The sequence below is a fragment of the Lepisma saccharinum genome, chromosome 1 (assembly GCF_977018435.1).
Source record: "Lepisma saccharinum chromosome 1, izLepSacc3.1, whole genome shotgun sequence".
Taxonomy (NCBI): domain Eukaryota; kingdom Metazoa; phylum Arthropoda; class Insecta; order Zygentoma; family Lepismatidae; genus Lepisma; species Lepisma saccharinum.
The window spans coordinates 173,766,068-173,786,228 of NC_139229.1; the positions used below are offsets into that span (position 1 = coordinate 173,766,068).

General features: G+C 38.7%; 1 protein-coding gene across 1 annotated transcript; it reads right to left on the minus strand.

Annotated features, from left to right (window-relative positions):
• Window positions 1–1,267: 1,267 nt before the first annotated feature.
• LOC146004194 (uncharacterized) lies at window positions 1,268–19,715 on the minus strand. The gene is made up of 3 exons (XM_083142865.1): window positions 19,490–19,715; window positions 8,464–8,553; window positions 1,268–6,804 (listed from the first exon to the last, which is right to left on the minus strand). The coding sequence occupies exons 2-3, from the start codon at window positions 8,551–8,553 to the stop codon at window positions 2,794–2,796; spliced, it is 4,101 nt and encodes a 1,366-aa protein (XP_082998991.1). The 5' UTR covers window positions 19,490–19,715; the 3' UTR covers window positions 1,268–2,793.
• Window positions 19,716–20,161: the final 446 nt, after the last annotated feature.

Sequence of the window (20,161 nt, forward strand, 5' to 3'; positions counted from 1 at the left end):
GGCACAAAAATGATTTAACGTAATAGTTAAGATGAATTATCGTCAAAGTATACAGTTTTGAACTGTGTTTAAGTAAGTGTGATGTTGGAGTGTGCTTAAGTAAGTGTAGTGTTATGTATTTGATTGTACGTGTGTAAGGGCAAAACAATGTATGTGTGAGTGTGAGTGCCCGTATCTATAGGTTAGATTACCATTCTTATATGTATTTTAGCTTTGTATTTTTTATTTCTCTGTAATGTTTATAAATTTTTTCTTTCTTTCTTTTTCAATATTTTAAATATTTCACATTCAAATCTTTTTGTAAACATGGTCAAGTGGAAGAAAAGGTTCCACAGCCTTAACTTCGCCATGTAAAAGAAGACGAAATAAAGAAATAAGTTCAGCGGAAATAACAATCGATTATATAACAAATGCTAAACAATTATATTTTGATTATTTACTTTTACTTCTTGGTAAGTCTTTCAGGGGAGTGTCCGGACGCCCTCCTAAATACGTCCTTGATACTTATAATGTGAAGGCATGGGAAATATTCTATTTTAGAACAGCACACACGAATGTCCTGTTATTTAATGCAAAATTTGCATAACTATTTTTTCTTTGTTTTTCTTAGAATTTATGTTTTTTTTAAACATTTTAAAACCAGATAACAATTCTGAAACATATAAAGCTCTGGACTTCATTCTGGGCTTATTTGAATTTAACGGAACGGAAAATCAGGAGTTCGAAATGTGAAAATTGCGAACAAAGATACATCTTTTCATTTTAATGCAGGTTGAGATTAAAGGGGGTGAGGAGGATCTTGAGCCACCCCAACCAGGAATAATCATCTCCCACCCACTGAATATAGAAACCACATTATTGAATATATCATACTTATCGAGTTCCACTTCAGTTCAGTTCATTCTAATTTTAAATTCCCATAGCTACGCATAAAAATATCTTTAAACAATTTATGGCAGATGTGTACCACATCCAATGTCTTTTAGAAGCCATGCATTTGGTATTTACTCAGACATCTGTAGGGCATTGTATTAAAAAAAGAAAAAAAACTGAGTTGAGATGGTTCCCGATCAACTCGTAAGAAGTCTAACTTTGAAATATTTGTGAAACATTTGACAAAGCATTTATTTGTTATATAATTAGCTGTACCTAATGACAATCTTCAAGCACTGAAAGTACTTAAACGTTTAGTAATATTCACCATCTAGCTACATGACAAAAATGTATTGCATGATAGAGAAAATAATGTATTAAATAAAATGTCTGACAATACTTTATTTTGCAGTCTTCACAATATTTTGATTGAACAGAATGTACATATAACTACAAATTACACATTTTAAACTCTTAAATACTTATTAAATATTACATAATACATCATTTTTATATCATCAATAACTCGAATATTTAACATTTGATCACAAAATTAATTTCAGTGATAGAAATACCACAAAACAGCCATTGAGGATTGTTGGAACTTGGAGACTTTTCCATATATTCATGCGCCCCTAGAAGTTCTGCTAATAAAATATAGCTTGTAAAATGTTTTAAGTCAAAACTTGCATGGGACATGTTCATGTTCATGTAGGTTTACAAAATATTGTTATTTTTATAAATATCACAATACACGTAACAATGCATTGAAACAATATTAATGAGTACTTTTAAAGTAATATTCATTGTAATTTTCGACACCTACAAATCTTGTTTGAAAAATTGTCGATAATATATTTATCATCTAGCACAATCACATACTGAAAAAAACGAACTATTGTTCTAAACTTTCTTTGATTCAATATAGCTATGTAGTAACTTTAAAAAAAGAATTAAAAAATGCGCAAGTGATACCAATGCGGTCCCAAGTTATACACGCTAAAAATCATATCATCTCCACTGTTGAGCTATTGGAATAATATTAAAACTCTGTTTTCCAGATCAGTGTATTTCCTTTCTCCCTTCATTTAGTTCTCTTGCTACCTAAAGGGATCAACTTCAGAGTACATTTTGAAAATAAAATTAATTCCAGGAGCATTACCATTTTACGGTCTTAAATGTATATAATAGATAACACTTGTCCCATCCATTATTCTTTACGCACTTTACATACAGGTTGGTCCATGAAGCAGCTGGTGGTATTGCTTGTTATTCATCAAAAGATATTTCGTTTGGCTAGCTTCAGCTAAATCTCTCATTTAAATGACACAGCTCCGTCCCTCACTCAATCACCATTCATCTCAGATTTCATTCCATGTAATTCATCATTACATTAGTCTGCAGCACTTTGTATCAGGTTCATCTTATTGCCGCCAGGTGGGATTTTGGGCTGGATGAAATAATAGAGTAAGTACCAACAAAAAAATATTTGGTTTTAAGCCATTTTTTTGCGCAGATAGGCTAATTGGGACTGGACATACTGTGTAAAATGGAATATCACTGGACAATTTTCCTCCACCGAGGATCGAACTTGGGATCCGTTGATTACAAAGCGATGGAGAGACCATACGCCATCGGGAGGTCCAGTGCGTTCTTACAGATGGACAAACAGAAAACCATGAGCACTTTCATAATACACACAAGTTTTTGAACAATTATATTTGCAAAGATCACCCAGGCACAGTGCATGAGGACCTACAAGAGAATAGGATATTCATACTAAGTTAATCCAGTGTATCAAATGTAACATTTTCTTAAAGCGCAAACTTGTACTGTCGTGTTGCTGGATTATAAAAGATCGTAAAGTGTGTGTGTGAATTCACTTTTTGCGCAATAAAAGTTTTCGCTGAGAAGGATCATTTAATTACCAGAAAACTTGTTAGCTAATAACTTCACTCTTGAAGTGTCTGTACATTGGGGTATCTGTGTCAGGTCACTCTGAGTTCTGTGAACAGGATTTCTTCCCCCTTGCTCGCCTGCAAGTGAATTAGCTGTTGTGGGTGTATTTCTATTTTCACTAGGTTCTCTCGATGATCCATGACCGTGATATTCTGTTTGGTGAAGCTGGACACTATACTGTCTGCGATGTCTGGGCTTTCCGTCTTCTTGATCCGAATGAATCTCATCTGGTGAGGGAATGAATGGTTTGGCGCCGGAAAGCTGCGATTGTGATTTTGAAATCACTGACTCATTCAACATGTTCGTTCCCTGTAATCTGTTGGGCAATTCCACGGATCTTCTGTGGACGTTTTGTGTTTTGACGGAAGTGTTGGCTCTTGAAAGGAAATTTTCTAAATGAGCGTCTGAATATAAATTCTCTTCGAATTGGTTGTCTGTCTGTAAGGATTTAAATGGTTGTGGAGAACGGTTATAATTTTTCTGTGAAAGTCGGATATCTGATCGCGTAAGTGAAGGCGTCATTTCTTGCGAATTATGAGACCATTTTGTTCTAGTTTCTCCTTTGACGTTTACAATTTGATGAGTTATGAACCTTCGGGACTCTGGTGTCTGTTCTTGCTTTCGGTCCGTTCCAGACTGTATTTCGACATTCTTGGATTGTTTGACTTTTGAGACATTATGTTGCTTTGGAAATGTGGGTGCAATTGTACTAGTTTCAGTAAATGATAAAGACTGCTGTCCTAACACTGTCGATGATAAATTCTGCACCGAATCTTCTCTCTGATTCTCTACACATCGATCTTTCTTTATCGAAGATGCTTGTTGGAAAGTGTGATCATTTTGAACACTTGTTCTATCTGGGAAGTGATGTTTTCTAACGATTGGTTCTTCAGCTGGAGAACGCATTTGAAGGCTGGGGAAGTTAATATGTTGATTCATTGAATGCAATTGCTGACTTGTATTTCTGCCACTAGTCAATGTAATCTGTGAATTGGTTTGGTTGCTACTCTGATCAGCTCTTACATCAGGAGGCTTGATGTAATTAGGAGCAATAAAAATTTTCGCGTTGTCTGATGACATTTTTCTCCTCGTAAGAACCTCATGTTCAAGGCTTAAGTATTCTGGGTTTTCAGCCTCAGCAACATTAATGAACGGAGTCGCTTCCTCAGGTCTTCTTTCTCTCTTGATTACAACAGGCTCCTCTTCCTTGTTTGCTATTTTAAAGTTGTTACGTAAGGTTGAAGAACTTGGACTGATAATGTGTTCATGGTTATTAGGAAAAGTTTCTTGTTTCGGTTGACAAGTGAAATAATTTGACTGTGAATACCGTGATTGTTCATCTTTGTTATGAGTTTCATTAGATGTTGAGTCCTGGGCTGCAAATTCTACTTGGTAACTAAACTTACTTCTGTTTGGTTTTGTAATTACAGACAGGCAAGCTGGTGGACTCTTAGGTAATGTGTGTTCCTCGTTGAGACTCTGAATTTGTTCCGAAGTTTCATATGTTCTAGTTCTAACAATTTGTTCTTGTTCTTGTACAGGAGGAGACGTTTGCAAGTTTTGATTCGATGTGCTAGGTGGATGATTGTTGTTGATGCCATGTGCATGTGCAGGAGAAGAATTATTAGGTTGACTATTCTCATATATTCCTACGGTTGGAGGTTTCACGTAAAATGGTGTTTTAAAAGGCTTGCAATCGTCGATCAGTGCTTGCCTTTTCACTTGTACTTCTTCATGAATGGAAAGAGAATTGTGGTTATGGGAATTGTTACCTTGAGAATATTTGCTGCATCCTTGTTGGAATGGAATGTCACTTCGTTTCGGTGGTTTCACACCAAAGGGCGTAATATATGGTGCAGCTTCCTTTTGTTTAAATCCTGTGTTAAGAAACTGGAATTTACTTGAAGACTCTTGTTCCTTACTGGAGCTGCTCCAAACTAGTGGATTCGTTCCTCTCGCAGGAGCATCTGAATTCTTCTGATATCCAGTTACTTCTAAGATGTGTTTCGAAGTAGAAGATTCTGGTGTGCCATTGGTGTTGGCCACTTTGTCAGGATTTCCCCCGAATGAAAATTTGTTTATTTCTTCTGTAAGTCTGAGTATATCATTCATTGGGGAAAGTTGGATTTCTGGACTTGGAGTGTTGCAAATAGATCCGGAAGGGCTAGTGCAAGTTGATCGACTGACCCATTTAGATAGTGTGTTCTCAAATTTTAAAGAGCGTTGGATTTGTCGGTGAGAATTCCTACGTGGTATTGTAGGTGTGTTGTTGGGAGTGTCAAATTTTTCCTTCTTCTTCTGAAAAGCCAATTTATAGTGCTTCTGTGATTCTAGGTCCAGCAGCGTGTCTTTAGAATCCAATGACCTTGAACGCTGACGAATGTGGGGTTGGGCGGAATAAGTTAGGAAATCCCTACGAGAGCTATCAACACGCTTCTTGCGTATCCATTCAACTGATAAGAGAAGATCAGGAAGAGTAGGCTCACGACCCACGATGTGAAACGAAAACGGAACAACTTTGTTTTCGAATCGGCAAAAGTCTCGCATGTGCAAGTCGCCCAGACGTGGTGCTATATCCACAAAAGCGGACACTTCAGAGTCTTTTTGGTTTCTCATTACTTCTGCTCTTATGTAGTGGCTCAAGCGTGACCGTTTATCAGACTCGCTCAAGGAGCAAAGGTCTGTGGAAGAGTTCTGATCAATCTCTGACCAAGAAGAGTGATGAGTGACAACGCAGCTGTGTGGATTTTTGGTGTTCAGCAGAAGGCCAAGTCTGCGAACGATTTCTGGAGTCCCGCAACGATCGGCAAGCCCACCCGTCATAATCCTGTCAAATGGGGTAAAAGTGAGTGGACGCAAAATATTGTCCAGATCTGAGGATGTGATTACTTTTACTCTGACGCTTTCTCCTTGCATAGCGTCCCTAGCGTTTGCGATAGACTTTATCAAATGCTTACTGTACATCGATTGTAGATTTACGTCATTCTCATCCGCAGATGTCGCCACTTCTGCAAAATCCCAACTACGGAATGGCAGGTAAGTGGATGTGGGATCCAATGAAAGGTTTGAGCGATCTGACGACTCGCTGGAGCTTATGGTGGCGAGACATACGTTGGGAAAAGTTTTTTCCTGCTGTTCACTTCGAAGATCACTATACAACACCCAACTCTGTGCAGATTCTCTGTACTTCATAGGTATCTTTTGCATGTAACTCTGGAAAGCTTCCACATACGCTAGGCTACTGACCCGGGATTTCCTAGTCAGATTTATTTTAGTAGCGACGTCTGGGTCTCGTGTCAATTGAAACCAAGTTTTCCAAACACTAGCAAGTTTCTCAATGTCTTCAGGAGGGGACACTGTTAACCAGGTGGATGGTTTCCTCAATAAATCCTTCGTCTCTGGCTGAAGGAGACGTTCCAAATTGTCACAGACCATTTGATAAACGTCGTCGTCTAATACTGATGAATGCATGATTTGAGTAACTGCTTTTGCGACATCGCAGTGAACTCGGACGTGGTTCTTGTCATCCAAGGGCTTAAGAATGGTGAGTATGAGTATCGTTCTGGCTGCTTCATAATACCTGTCATGCACCATGTAGAATTCTAGGTTTGGTTTTGGGTGGGACGCCATAGTTCGTAGAAAATGCCGTACGTCGGCGTCAAAGACTAACAGTTTGAGCACAGATGGGATATTCCCGTTGGCTCGACATTCATTGCGATGAAGTTGCAGAAGATCTAAAGCATGGAGACGAGGCTTGGATTTACCAGACGAGTTCCTCAGTCTGCTTGCCAGTTCCATTACACGACGAGTAGTCATTTGGCAACGTATGTCGTGATTTCTCCTATCTATTTGCGCACAAATGTCACTGCAGTAGAAAATAGAGTTGCAGACAGGACAGGACTCTGTAATTTTAGTTTGGCTTCCACATGAGCAGCAGATCAGTGGCGTAGGCAAGGATAACGGACAGAAATCCTGAAAAAAGAGAAGCCAACAGTGCAAATGAGAATTATTTGCAGAAAATTAATAGGTGAACATTTTTCTTTCTGCATACTCAGTGCATTTGGCTTGTCACGATTCTTGATAAATTTAGCGAAAGCATTTGCAAAATACAAGAAAGATTAATCTTCTAAGGAAGAATCAGATTTATAATCCCTTAAAAATGAAAGAAGGGAAAATATAACAACATTTACATTATGACAAGTTTCAAAACAACTGAGTATGTTATTAAAAATTAAAGGTATTGTAATGTCCGCAAGTACTGGTATAAATAATCACACATGATCGAGCTCTTGAAACAATGCGAAAATGGTTTATGTAGTCTCAAATAAAATAAAATTTAAATCAGCCCAGATTTTGAAACTTTCAGAAAACCAGAAGTGACTCAGCAATTAGTTACAAAAAAATGCACTGTATTTCTGAACGAAAAGACCTCAAGCAACAACATTTATCTGTGTTGCACTCTTTACAATTCAAACATTTCCGGTCTAAATATGGAGGGAAATATTTAATTTCGTCAAAGCGAGAGTATCATGCCGAAAATTTAGATTTAACCGGAGTATAAAAATTTATGCTCATAGATAAGCATGAGATATGGTGTAATGAAGACAGTTTACTCGACTTATACTTATGCGATTCTCATTATTAACATACGAATATGTGAACCTACCACATAATTATCATAAGCTTATCATGTCTTCCCCTGATGTGTTGTCATTTTCTACTGACAAAAATGAAAGTTTGTTTCTATGAACCCTCGCAATGCAGAAAACCCAGAGTCATCATCAATGCATCTAACAGTTTTCAGGAGCTTACCCCTGACCAAAGTTACGTTCTTCCGTGTCCAGTGTTTTGAAATAATGAATAGGCTGCAAGTGTAGAACCAAAAGAGTAGTTCGCAAAGGAAAATATAATGAGTTACAAACAGGATACAAAATCATTGAAGACTGGTGGGGTGAAGAAGATCGTAATCCACATACACACACACACATTATTATGATATACATATTTAAAATGTTATTAAATGTAAAATAAATAAATTACTAAACAATTAAAAATACATTATTATTATTATTATTAAATACATATAAAGAAATTATAATTCCTTACTTTTATATTTATCAGATATTTATGAGGTATCAAACTAATTCCTTTACTAACTGGTTAAAGACGTCAATAAATACGAAATAGTTGAAATGATTTTTCTTATGTACAAATTTTCTTGAGTTTTTGCTTTAAATTAATACAAGTGAATTAGATTTCATAGTTATTTCTGTCTTGCATTCTTGTTTTTACTTTTATTGTGCGTATATCGTTATTGGTGTAGATCTGTTAATGATCTCTTGAGAGGGAGAGAAAGCATTCAACAAGTTACAACCACACCTACTTTGTGTGTATTTTCGATATTATCTTTAGTAAAGTATACTTGAAATCAAAAATAATTGGTTATCTTTTGTTGTTTTAACAAAAACTTTCCCCCACCTGGAAATTTTTGGTGGTGGGGATTTTTGAGGTCAAGATTATAGCTTGGGGGAAATTCCCCCTACCCACTTGGATTTCGCACCCTGGTTACAAAAAAAATGGAGGAATGAACATGACAGTGAACACTGTACTATGATTTGTGGAAACATTTACCTGATGAGTGCCATTTCTTGGCCTTTCCAAGCACTCACAGAGATCATCATCTGGCTGCAGGCTGCTTCTTCTGCTACTCCTTCGGGACATCTGCAGCGAAAGAAAGAATGCATTGGTAGAATCGTTACATTTTCTGTCCAAGAGAAGTACGTTCAAAGTTCACAAAGACTGCAAACCCCGATGTGATACATATCGAGCGGTTGGAGGAGACAGTGGAGTAAAGCTAAACTTAGGTCTGAGAGAAATATATTATGTAAATATGATGGAATATTTGAAGCGGGAGCATGCGCGCCCGCAAGAGATAGAGAAAGAGAGAAGTAACAGAAGCAGAGAAGAAAGTTTGAAAAATAGAAAAATTTAGAGCAGAAAAGAGGAAGAGAGGCGTCAAGGGAAGAGAAGAGTGATAAGAGATTACATGTTGTAAAACTACTATAAATCATATTAGGAATGGCCAAATTTTTTCTGGTCTGGGTTATTCCGTTCCGAAAATATCCGGATTTGAATCCGAGAACCTGCAACCCTGCTCTGGTCCGGCTACCCGGATCCATATTCAGGATTCGAATATGGCCATCCCTAATTTATACCTACCTACTCCAGCCCTCACTCCCCTTCCCCATCAAGTTACATCATAATATAATATAATTGGGCATCAAGAAGGTTTTCATGGATAAAAAAAGAAAGAAAACCACGTTTGTGTCTTCTTCAATGGGAGTCCTTGATAACCAAGTGTCCGTGGTGCGTGTCGTATCTGCCTATCTCTCTCTGATGAACGGCAATATATTAAGAACACAAGAAACTTATGTTGGAAGAGTATGGTTACTCATGTAATAAATATGGCAATAACAGCCTATGTTCGTCAATTACCAAAAACAACACGAAGACCTTCTTACTTAGGCCTAACATATCTTGAAGTGATCATTATCCTTTCAAATTACATCATCAAGGCTTGGCACCTGATAAGATTAAATATTCCACAGTTTATGTTTTATTTTATTTTCTCGCATATCACCTCAGGATTACTGTCGCCTTAATTTGTTTCGTAACTTATTACATAAGTGTCAGATTTTTACAGACTTCTTTAAATAATTACTTCATTGAGTTCAATATCTAGCAATAGTGGGTATGCTATTTATCGCGAAATTACCTAGTCTAATCGAAGTAACTCAATTAGTATTACTGCATACATGGTGTCGCCATAAAACGACGACAAACTCTCACAGTTCGTAGAAGACATTAAAGTAAATAGTTTTTCTTGGAATTGCTTTGCTTATTGTGGTCTCATTTCCACGCTGCGAGCACTCCAAAAACTGCATATTATCCTGTATGTAAGCAACTACTCTTTACAGGTTCATTGTAGCCACTAATATTTATTCTCTCTGTCCAAAAATGCAAAAATAAGTGAGTTGGAAGGGGGGAAGAGTGGGAACCATTTGTGGAGGGTTTGGATAGTTAATACGCCTCTAAATAAAGTCATTGGAAAATATTTCTGATCTGTTAGGAGCGATAAAGAGACCAGGGTAGACGAGAGGAAATCTCTATTCTGGCGTCGTCGCGGACGGGAAACAACCAAGAAATAAGTGGTCAGTCCATGGGCGTCCGGAAGGGAGGGGGGCAAGGAGGGCCGTGGCCCCCCTGGAAAATGAAAGTCAACCAAAAATTATATATTTTAGATATATAATTTCATTTCAGCCACAACAATATTTATTAATTATTGTATGAATATGATAAATTCAAATTTAAGCAATGTTTTTTGAGGGAACAATACTATTATTGGGGAAAATGTGCCTTATTTGCCACCCCCTGGAAAAAATACCTTCCTTGCCCCTCCATGGAAAAAATCCTGCGGACGTCCATGGGTCAGTCACACTTACTATACCCTCTAAAATACCATACATGAATTCACAGGTAGACTGAAAAGGCATTTACGTGTCAAGTTTTTCTACTTTGCTGGCGGGGCGATACGGGACGGACTAAACTGGATGTCAGTGTAGGAACCGAGCATTTCGATGTTTCTCGGCATTTTGAGGGAGCGGCCTTTCCACCCCTCGCAGGTCATCAACAGGCAGGGTTGTGTATCGCCGTTGCGTCCAAACAATGTTTCCAGCTCGAGTAGTTTGTGACCAAATTGAAGAATGACCGCTTGGGTGGCGGTAAACCGCATATATGCAAACAGTTACACGTGGTCCCGAATCAGAGCGCAATATACACCCTGAAATAAGTAGAATGGTGGCGGGATGTCTATGTAAATTATCATATCTCAGGCCAAGTAGTATTGTTCGCAGCAAATAACTATTCTACTATTGAGACAGCCTAAAGCACGCAACGTGTTAAAAGTAATTATCTTCACAAACTGTACGATTTCTTGAGTCGCACATTAGTTTTTTCGATTTTGTGAAGACCGATTTTGAGAATCCTCCTTAGCATTCCGATTCGATCATAGGTAGCAACACTTACAGGCAGGAACGACCTTTGCAGAAAGGAGCTCTGATTGGCACCATGTTGACAACTGACTCAAGAAGCCCGCGACCGACAGAACTCGAAGTGCTCGGATCCTACGTTGACATAAAGATAAAGAATTAATACTTCAAAACACAGCTATTTTCGCTTTATCATTATATCTTTGCCTCAGACCAAAACAGGACAACTGGTCTCGAACAAATAACTTATTTTGATGTGGGCCAAAGTAATGACGAAATGTTTAAAAATAGAAAAGCTGTGAGAAGAAACCGAAAATTCTCCCACTGTATATAACAGTTAAGAAGTGTAATGTAAGAAAGTGAAGTAGGAAAAAATTTAAACCGCTAAAACATTAGAAAAAATCTCTTCAGTTTGAACTAAGCCACTGCATTTGAACTAAAAGAAAAGAAGCTATTATCATCCTGGATAAAATCGTTTGAATTCAATCAGTTCTTTTCGAAGGAAGTCAAAATTGTATCATTTTTATAGAGATTGACAAGTACACGGAAGAGTATTTTTAGCATGGGGTGGCAAGAAGAGTATAGTTACAGATATGCATTTTAGGCATCCTCCCTTCATCTGGGGCTGAGTGGTCAGCGTAACAATATGAAGGCAATGGTTGTATTGTGTTTGTGGATCCATCTAATTCGTTAATGTGTATTCGCTCTCATCGTTGCGATTATTTTAGAGAGACAGAGAAGCGGCACAAAAGGACAAAGAAAAAAACAAATAAATTTTAATGATCAATGTTCTGTAACGTAACGACAATATTATAGACTAGTTCTAACGTGCCGAAAGAATGGGCATTTGTATACGCTTATCTTTGCTCCCGACCCACGCTCCTCTGTGCCCTGAATCCATTCCGGGATGCCTTCTCATACAGTACATTAATTTATTCTCCTCATGTCATTAATGGGTCAGAAATACACGGTGTAATGAACAAGTGACGAAAGTAGATAAAGAAAAGTAGCGCCTCCTCCAGAGAAATTCGTTTCAAATATTCTCTCTCTCTCTTTAATTCTTTCTTTCTACATTTGTTTCTCTATTTCCCCAACTTTCCTTTTTCCATTACTTTCCCCACCCTCTCTCTCTCTTGCTCCCTTTATCACTCTATCCTTCTTCCTGTCCCTTTCTTTCTTGCTCCTTTTTATCTTTCCATCTCTCCTTATTTTTCTCATTCTTATTTCTTTCTCTCAAGTAGCGTGCACGGGATTTTCGAAATGGTTACGTACAGTATATATATATATATATATATATATATATATATATATATATATATATAAACACACACACACACAGGGTGATTGGTAATTCGACCTATTCCTGGAAAGGGGTAATACTAGAGCACATTTGCAACAAATTTGACCCTATGCACCGGGGGTCGGAAATCAATGGGTTTCGAGTTATTGAAGTTTGTAGATTTTCGTGACATATTCGGTCTTGCGACCAAAGAACTACTAATTGTGAAAAAACTACTACACCCTGGGCACTTAATCGACATGTTGCTAACAGCTGACGAATGAGTGACTACTGGAAAAAAAAAAATTCATGCCCAAAATTCCCATACCCACAGAAAGAAACAGTCATTGGAGCACACGTCATGAAGAAATTTTGAAATTATCGTTTAAATCGAAGAGGATTACTCAAAAAAATGGTAACACACTTAGCGTAAAAATTACGGAGAAAACTTCCTCGTTTCATAAGCTCTCCAAAAAGATACAAATGTTGTAAACTGGCACATGGGTTGGGGGAAAATCTGAATAAAAAGCGGAGAAGGCGCGTTGTAGACCTCTGTGTAAAGTGAAAGAAGTTGTCGGTTGTGAGAAATAAAGGAACGAAAATGAGTGAAATAATAATGTTATTTACCATTCTCATGATTCCAGGTTGTCAGAATTAACTGTTACGAAAACTACAAATCCTGTTCCAATTGCCTCCCCGGTTACGTATGCAAGCACTCAGCCTGCGGTGTACTTCAGACACAGTCACTCGCGTTGACACTCTGTCTCTTATGTATTGGGCGGCTGTCACAATTCTCTCTCTCAACTCTTCTTTGGAATCCACTGGTGTACTGTAGACTAACTCTTTCATGTGACCCCAAATGCAAAAGTCGCATGGCGTCAAATCCGGACTCCTCGCCGGCCAGGGTTTCGGGCCGCCTCGACCAATCCATTGCATGGGATAATTGTCGTCCAGCCACTGTCGCACACCCCGGAATTAGTGGGCTGGGCAGCCATCATGTTGGTAAATCATACCCCTTTTTGTGACGAGTGGCACATCCTCCAGCAGCGTCGTCAATTCTTCCCTTAGTTTTCGTAGGTAATGCCCTCCGGCAGACTTTTAACTTTTCGGGCTGTTTGTCATCCCTCTTGGGTGATGACAGCAGTATTTTATCAAATGTTTTTAGTTTTTTGCGAAGAGCTGGACTCTTCCACCGTCTGTAAGGAGGCTTTTGGTTTGTTTCTTCTGACTTTTTAATGTGTTGTGTTTGTCTCGTGCAGGTCTTTTTACAACCTTGCACTTTTAGTTTTCCCCAAGGGGTTATTTACACCCCTTTTTAAAGTTTTCAGTCAGTATGTATTCCCCGTATACATAGAAGGGTGCGAAATAGCCTTAAGTGCCGACGCACCCAGAAATTTTAAATCAATCCAATCCAATCGTAGGTAATGCCGTTTAGGTTTTGTGGCAGGTAGAATGGCCCGATCACATGATTGTGGATGATTCCCATTTAGCGAGAATTTTCTCTGGTGAGCCTTTTCTTTAGATTTTCTGGGGTTATGACCTTTAGGGGACCAAAAATGCGCATTATGAAAATTCGTAATACCATCGCGGTCGAATTTGAATTCGTCCGTCCACAGAATTCTTGTCAGATGATGGGGAGTCTACAACGCGCTTTCTCCGCTTTTTATTCAGATTTCTCCCCCAACGCGTGTGCCAGTTTACAACATTTGTATCTTTTTGGAGATTTTTACGCTAAGTGTGTTACCATTTTTTTGAGTAATCCTCTTCGATTTAAACGATAATTTCAAAATTTCTTCATGACGTGTGCTCCAATGACTGTTTCTTTCTGTGGGTATGGGAATTTTGGGCATGATTTTTTTTTCCAGTAGTCACTCAGTCGTCAGCTGTTAGCAACATGTCGATTAAGTGCCAGGGTGCAGTAGTTTTTTCACAATTAATAGTTTTTTTGGTCGCAAGTCCGAATATGTCACGAAAATCTACAAGCTTCAATAACTCTGAAACCCATTGATTTCCGACCCCCGGCGCATAGGGTCAAATTTGTTGCAAATGTGCTCTAGTATTACCCCTTTCCAGGAATAGGTCGAATTACCAATCACCCTGTATATATATATATATATATATATATATATATATATATATATATATATTATTATTAGTCAGTCCTCATTTTGCCATTTTTCCTGCCTTTGGCGTTCTTCTTTCTTTCTTTCTTTTTCTTTTTACGAATATTGGACCAAAGGTGGGTGGTATGACCCCACCAACTCCCAACTCGCTGGGCACGACATTGTTTCTCTCCATCTCCATTCATGTGTAAAACCCTCAGTCGCTGTTGTCGAATTTTCAACCCGAAGGGGCCTCCCCGATGGCGCAGTGGTAGCGTTGTCTCCTTGTAATCAAAGGGTATCTCCCTCTCTTTCTCTCTCGATACCAGGTGGAGGCACATAGTGGTTCGGATCCTACTTTAAACTGTAGTCCAGTCCCGATTAGCCTTACTGTGCATAAAGTGGACTTAAAACACCAACTCAGTCAATCAATGAATCCCAAGCAAGGGCCTCCCGATGGCGCAGTGGTAGCGACGTCGCCTTGTAATCAAGGGGTCCCGGCTTCGATTCCCGGTGGAGGCACATAGTGGTTCGGATCCCACTTTAACTGTAGGTCCGTCCCGATTAGCCTCACTGTGCATAAAGTGGACTTAAAACACCAACTCAACTCAAGAATCCCAAGCAAGCGACTTGTGATGCGATCAGCTGCTTGCCACCTAATCATGCCCCTTCATTGCCAAACGTGTGGCGTTCTTCGGCACATGGTCGTAACTTTTCTTCTCTGTCAAGTGTTTTATCACGATGAAGAGATAAATCGTACACAGCGAAAGAAGAGACATAATATTTGACGTTGTTGATTTTTTTTTTGATAACTTATCTTGGTAACTGTTGGCAAGAGCCCACCCTTACCCACACGGCGGTGACGCTCATGCTGAACAAGAAAACCGCAGCGATTGTTTTTAAACGCAAACGAATAACCAGGTGTGGAATGACGCCTTTTCATACACGAGTAGGCAGTTCATCTTCGCAACAGCGTGCCATAAAGTCCCGTACCTTATCACCTCATTGTATTAAGTATAACAATGCGTGCTTGCATAGCAAACCAAATGGATATTTAGAGAAAAAAAGTAAAAGAACAACGAAAACGTACAAGTTGCCATAAAGACACAAGAATGAAGCTCGCAAAATATGAGGGTACGAGCTGTTGATAGGGAACAGTGGCGACGCTAAGGCGGGAATTTCAGTGCCTTGTCCACAAGTTTTGGCAACAAAATAATTTCACCTTTAATATGCAATGACATAGTTCCAAAAGATATTATTATAAATAACACAAGTGTAATTTTAGAACTGGAAAAAGAAATGCAAGTAAACTTCGAAATGGAAAAGTGGTTCTCCATTTTGTAGTGGAGTGCTGCTAATGAAGACTGGTATAACTCTTAGCTGTTTGGTTATTTATTATTATTAATAAGGTATTCTTATATCGATTGAATTTCTAAGATCGATTTACTTCCAGTGATCTGACATTGCTTGGTGTAAATGTAACAGCAAATTAGCCACTCAAATATTTTGTTTAAAGTTTCATATTTTTTCCCGTTTCAAACACTTGGTAAACTGTAATACATAGTAATTACCAAAATATGTTACAACTTTTACTCATTTCAGCGAAAGAAAATCTTGAAATGTAGAGAGAAATTTTGCATCAGAAAGCTTTGGGATCTCTCACGTAAGATATTTGAAATTTGAACTCTCTCTCCCTCTCTCTTACTTCTCTCTCTCTCTCTCTCTCCCCCCCCCCATTTTTTGGTGGTGGAATACCACATGGCAGTTAGTTACGTCCTCACTTCGCCATCGTCTTCTAAATTCATTACTTAACGATCGTGTGATAGCTTTCTCTTATTCACTTCCCGACAGAATTAGAAACCGTCTCTAAATCCATCGTTAATACCATAGAAATATCAATCAGAATTGAGAAGCACATTGGCCAGGTGAAGTAGGAAGTAGAAGACAGGCAATAGATGTTCGACTGTTTATTCAAGGCAGCTTAAAGAAGAAAAATATTTTACCAATACAGCTATATAAATGATTGGGGCGAATATTTTTTTTGTTGAATGTTGAATTTTTTATTTTAAATTTAAAATTTTGGGTGCGTCAGCACTAAGGCTATTTTGCACCAGTCACACACGGGGTCCAATCCCTTAACATAACTAAAATAGCATAACGGTAATGCCGTGTTGTAACTAAAATCTTAAATTTTCTGACCGGTTAAAAGCTGAGGCTGTAAATGGGCACTCAGCACACACAATGACAAAACACAGGACAAAACACACACAAAATTATACTGGGCATAGTGCCAGTCGCCAGAGCCTCGTTCGTCTGCAAAATGCAGTCCAGGGTGTACTACGTGGAAGTGAGGTTGACTTTTGGGCACCATAGCAGAAGGTCGCTCCTTACACCGCTGTTGAGTGTTGAGGTTGAGTGAAGAGTGTACAAATTATTATTGCTTTAAATAAATAGTTCGTATGTCTAGATTTCCTACTGTGATACGGTTATTTTACTTTAAAAACCTACGCGAGCTCTCTGGTTTGTTGGCTGTAACAAATAAACTGTGCTGTGTGTAGCACCGCAGTAAATTAATCTGCTAGTGTTGTAATGATATATAAGTTATGAATTGTAATGAGTTCTTCATGGACTTCAAAGTAAATTATTTTAGGACAAAGGAAGTGTCAATGAAATATAAATATAATATGGTAACTTAATGTAAACACCACAATTTTCGTACTTCGAATGTTGTGAAGTTTATGTAATTTAATTGGCTAGTTCGTATTGGGGGATATATTTCAAAACCGTACGAGAAGGGTTTCATTAGAATATACAACTTCTATCGTAATATACGGGTAATGCAACTTTATGCTAGTGTAGTGTGTCCGTAAATTGGTATATCAACTTGAAATAGCATGTTATACACTCACATTCACTGCCACGGGTTACATGTGCTACATTTTTCAACTGCCAATGAGAAAACACAATTTTCCAAAACAGTTATTAGCATATAAACTTGCGAAGTGGTATACCGTGTTTGTGCAGTCGCCATTTTTAAAGATGTGACTTTAAGGATCGTGTGAGACCCCTTTTGCTGCCTTCGCAAACTGAAGACGTAAAAAATCTTATGGTAGTTTCGATTGGCTAATTTGCGAAGATGGGGATGAGTGATGAAATTGATGAATGCACATTCACAAACAACCAAGCCCGAGCGGGATTCGAACCCGGGACATTTGGCGTCGCAGCGCGATGTGTTAACCACTCGACCTCAGAGTCCGGCTTATGGTAGTTTCGAGTCGGAGGTGGGTAGGGAAGTGGGGGACCTACTTAACCCACCGTGTGAGACTGGCTTTAGGGTTTCTTCATTCCACACTGCACTTTTCGAGCTAATTCTTTTCCCCCTTGCTGTTATGCTGAAATACTCAATGAAATGAAATTTCTTTATCGACTATGATGATAGATATGTGTTCTTTGTTTTCTCCACATAAATTTTCAGTGGGGAGGGGTCGACTGACCCGTCCGATTCCCTATCGCGATGCCCATGGCCTAAAGAGAAATCAATAATCCCTTTCACACAGATCACATATGACAGAAAAATAGCTCGGAGCTGACTTTATGAGAAAGAGGCGGGAACATTTTAATCTTCAAAATCTTCAGAAGTAGTTCATGGTCGTAGCTCTAAGATACGAGGTATGCGATTGAATGTAAACTATGCGTTTCACATTCCATCATGCAACCCTAATGAACTCCTTTCTCACCCCAGTGCCAGTGGAAATTGACATGTCATGCCTAACAGTTTTTTCATCCTTTCGTGTCTGTCCATCGAATTCCTATGCTAATAATAAATTGCTATAGGGTAGCGAAGGGTGAAATCGAGAGCTTCTCAATCCAAGTGTATGTAATGAAACTGTCAAAACGTTTTAATCCATTAACTTCATGCACGCACGTGCACGGAAAGGGCATTCAGTACCGGACTGGGCAAACCTATTCCTTCAACCACCCTGAAGCCACAAATACCGAGAAGATTGAACATCACCAGTTGCAGCGATTAGAAGGGAGTGGACAAGGCAGTCCCCCCCCGCACTATGGTCTCTTAATGCTAAGCCTTGTCTACCAAGAAAAAGTAAACTGTCCTTGCCCCCCCCACCCCAGTTTTGGCATTCAATCGCTGCTACTGAACATGACTATTGTCAGAAATTTTGAAGCGGAGGGAGGGGTATTTGATGTAGATTTGTGGCAATAGTGGCAACATTAACATTATTATTATTAATAATCAGCAATCCTTTCATTAACTAATAATAACTATCATTATATTATTTGGGAGAATCTTCTACTCAATACACTAGAATTTCTGTAACAACTGCATTTATCAATATATTATTTTCAGATTTTAGCATTACTCGTATACTGCAATACATAGTTGCTTTCGTCTATCGTTAAAACGTTTACATATAGCTTACCATTTCGATTCAGGATTTTTATTGAAATATGGGAGGAATGAACTTTATGTTGTGAGACTCCTCATTGGAGACGGGGTCAGAAAAAAATAATGGGATGCCATATCCGGGATCAGGGATGCGTTTTCCCACGTCACACCCCGACCCCCTCCGCGTCCTCAGGCGCCGTCACTGTTCCTCACATAGAAAGTTCTCGTTTTTGCAGTTTAGAAAACTCTCTCACACTACTATTTATTCTTTGGATCAAGTTGTAGAAAATGAAAACTTCAAACCTTGAGTTCGTTGCTGAATTGTACACTCTACTTTTTTTTCTGAGTTAATTCTTCTTATTTCGCCAGAACACTAATTAAATCATTCATTTCTATTATCGATTATCTATGCGTTTCTGTTCTACAATCAACCGTGAGCGCCTTCAATTTCCATGAAAAGGAGTATCGACTGACCGTTCACCCCCGCCCCATTTCGCGACGCCCATAAGAGTGAGCCTATAATGGCGTCCGAATACATTCTTCTATTAAGTTCTCATCTAGTAATCCGCAGTTTCGGGTTATTCCTATCGGTTCGAGTACATCATCGTCAATTTTGAATCATCTTTGGGTACTTGTATAAAAACGCCCATCATGGTCTGGTATTACACATCTGTGTGCACAGGTATTCAGGGTAAGATAAGGCATATTGCAAATAAAGCCGATATCAGAATTAATGAGCTGTAAGTCCACCAATTAACACCAGCAGTTACAAGCTAATTAATTAGTTACTGGAAACTAACAAAAATTACGAATGACCACTTACCTTTTGTCTTTAGATGTTTTTCAATCGATTATGTTCTACTCTCCGTGGCTGCTGACTGAGTCTTGTTCGTATAGATGACAGCAAATGGCACTTATCTTCTCGTTATCTCGATTAATTCTCAGTGTGAGATTACGTCCTCTAATTCCCCACCTATTCACCAGTTGTTTGAACACGATTTACTGACATTATCTCTCTTCCAGCAAGGAACGTGTTCAATCACGCAAGAGTCAAGCGCCACCAAGAGCGAAATGAACTTACACCAGAACCAACGCCGCAACTGTGTACGTGATGTTTAGGCACTTCACCGCGCTCTTTACTCTATAAGAGACGAGCCTAGCTGGAACAAGAAATACACTTGGTGTAATTCCTTTTTATGTTGCCGTCTCCAGAGAGCTTATCACGAACCTTAATTTTTTGATAACTTATCTATATGGTTGATGATTTGAACAGTAGTGCCGATATAAAATTACCTGCATCGAAATGGTAACCTTGAACAGCGGCGACGCTAAAAAAAGGGGGGAGGTAGGGGCTACAAGCCCTACAAAAGTGGCTTTCCCAGTGCATTATTATCATAAACAATATTATGTACTAATTCACAATCTGCCGCATCGCTGACCACCTGTTATTAATTTTCTCTGACGTCGCTACCAAATTTGAACGGAATGCATCACA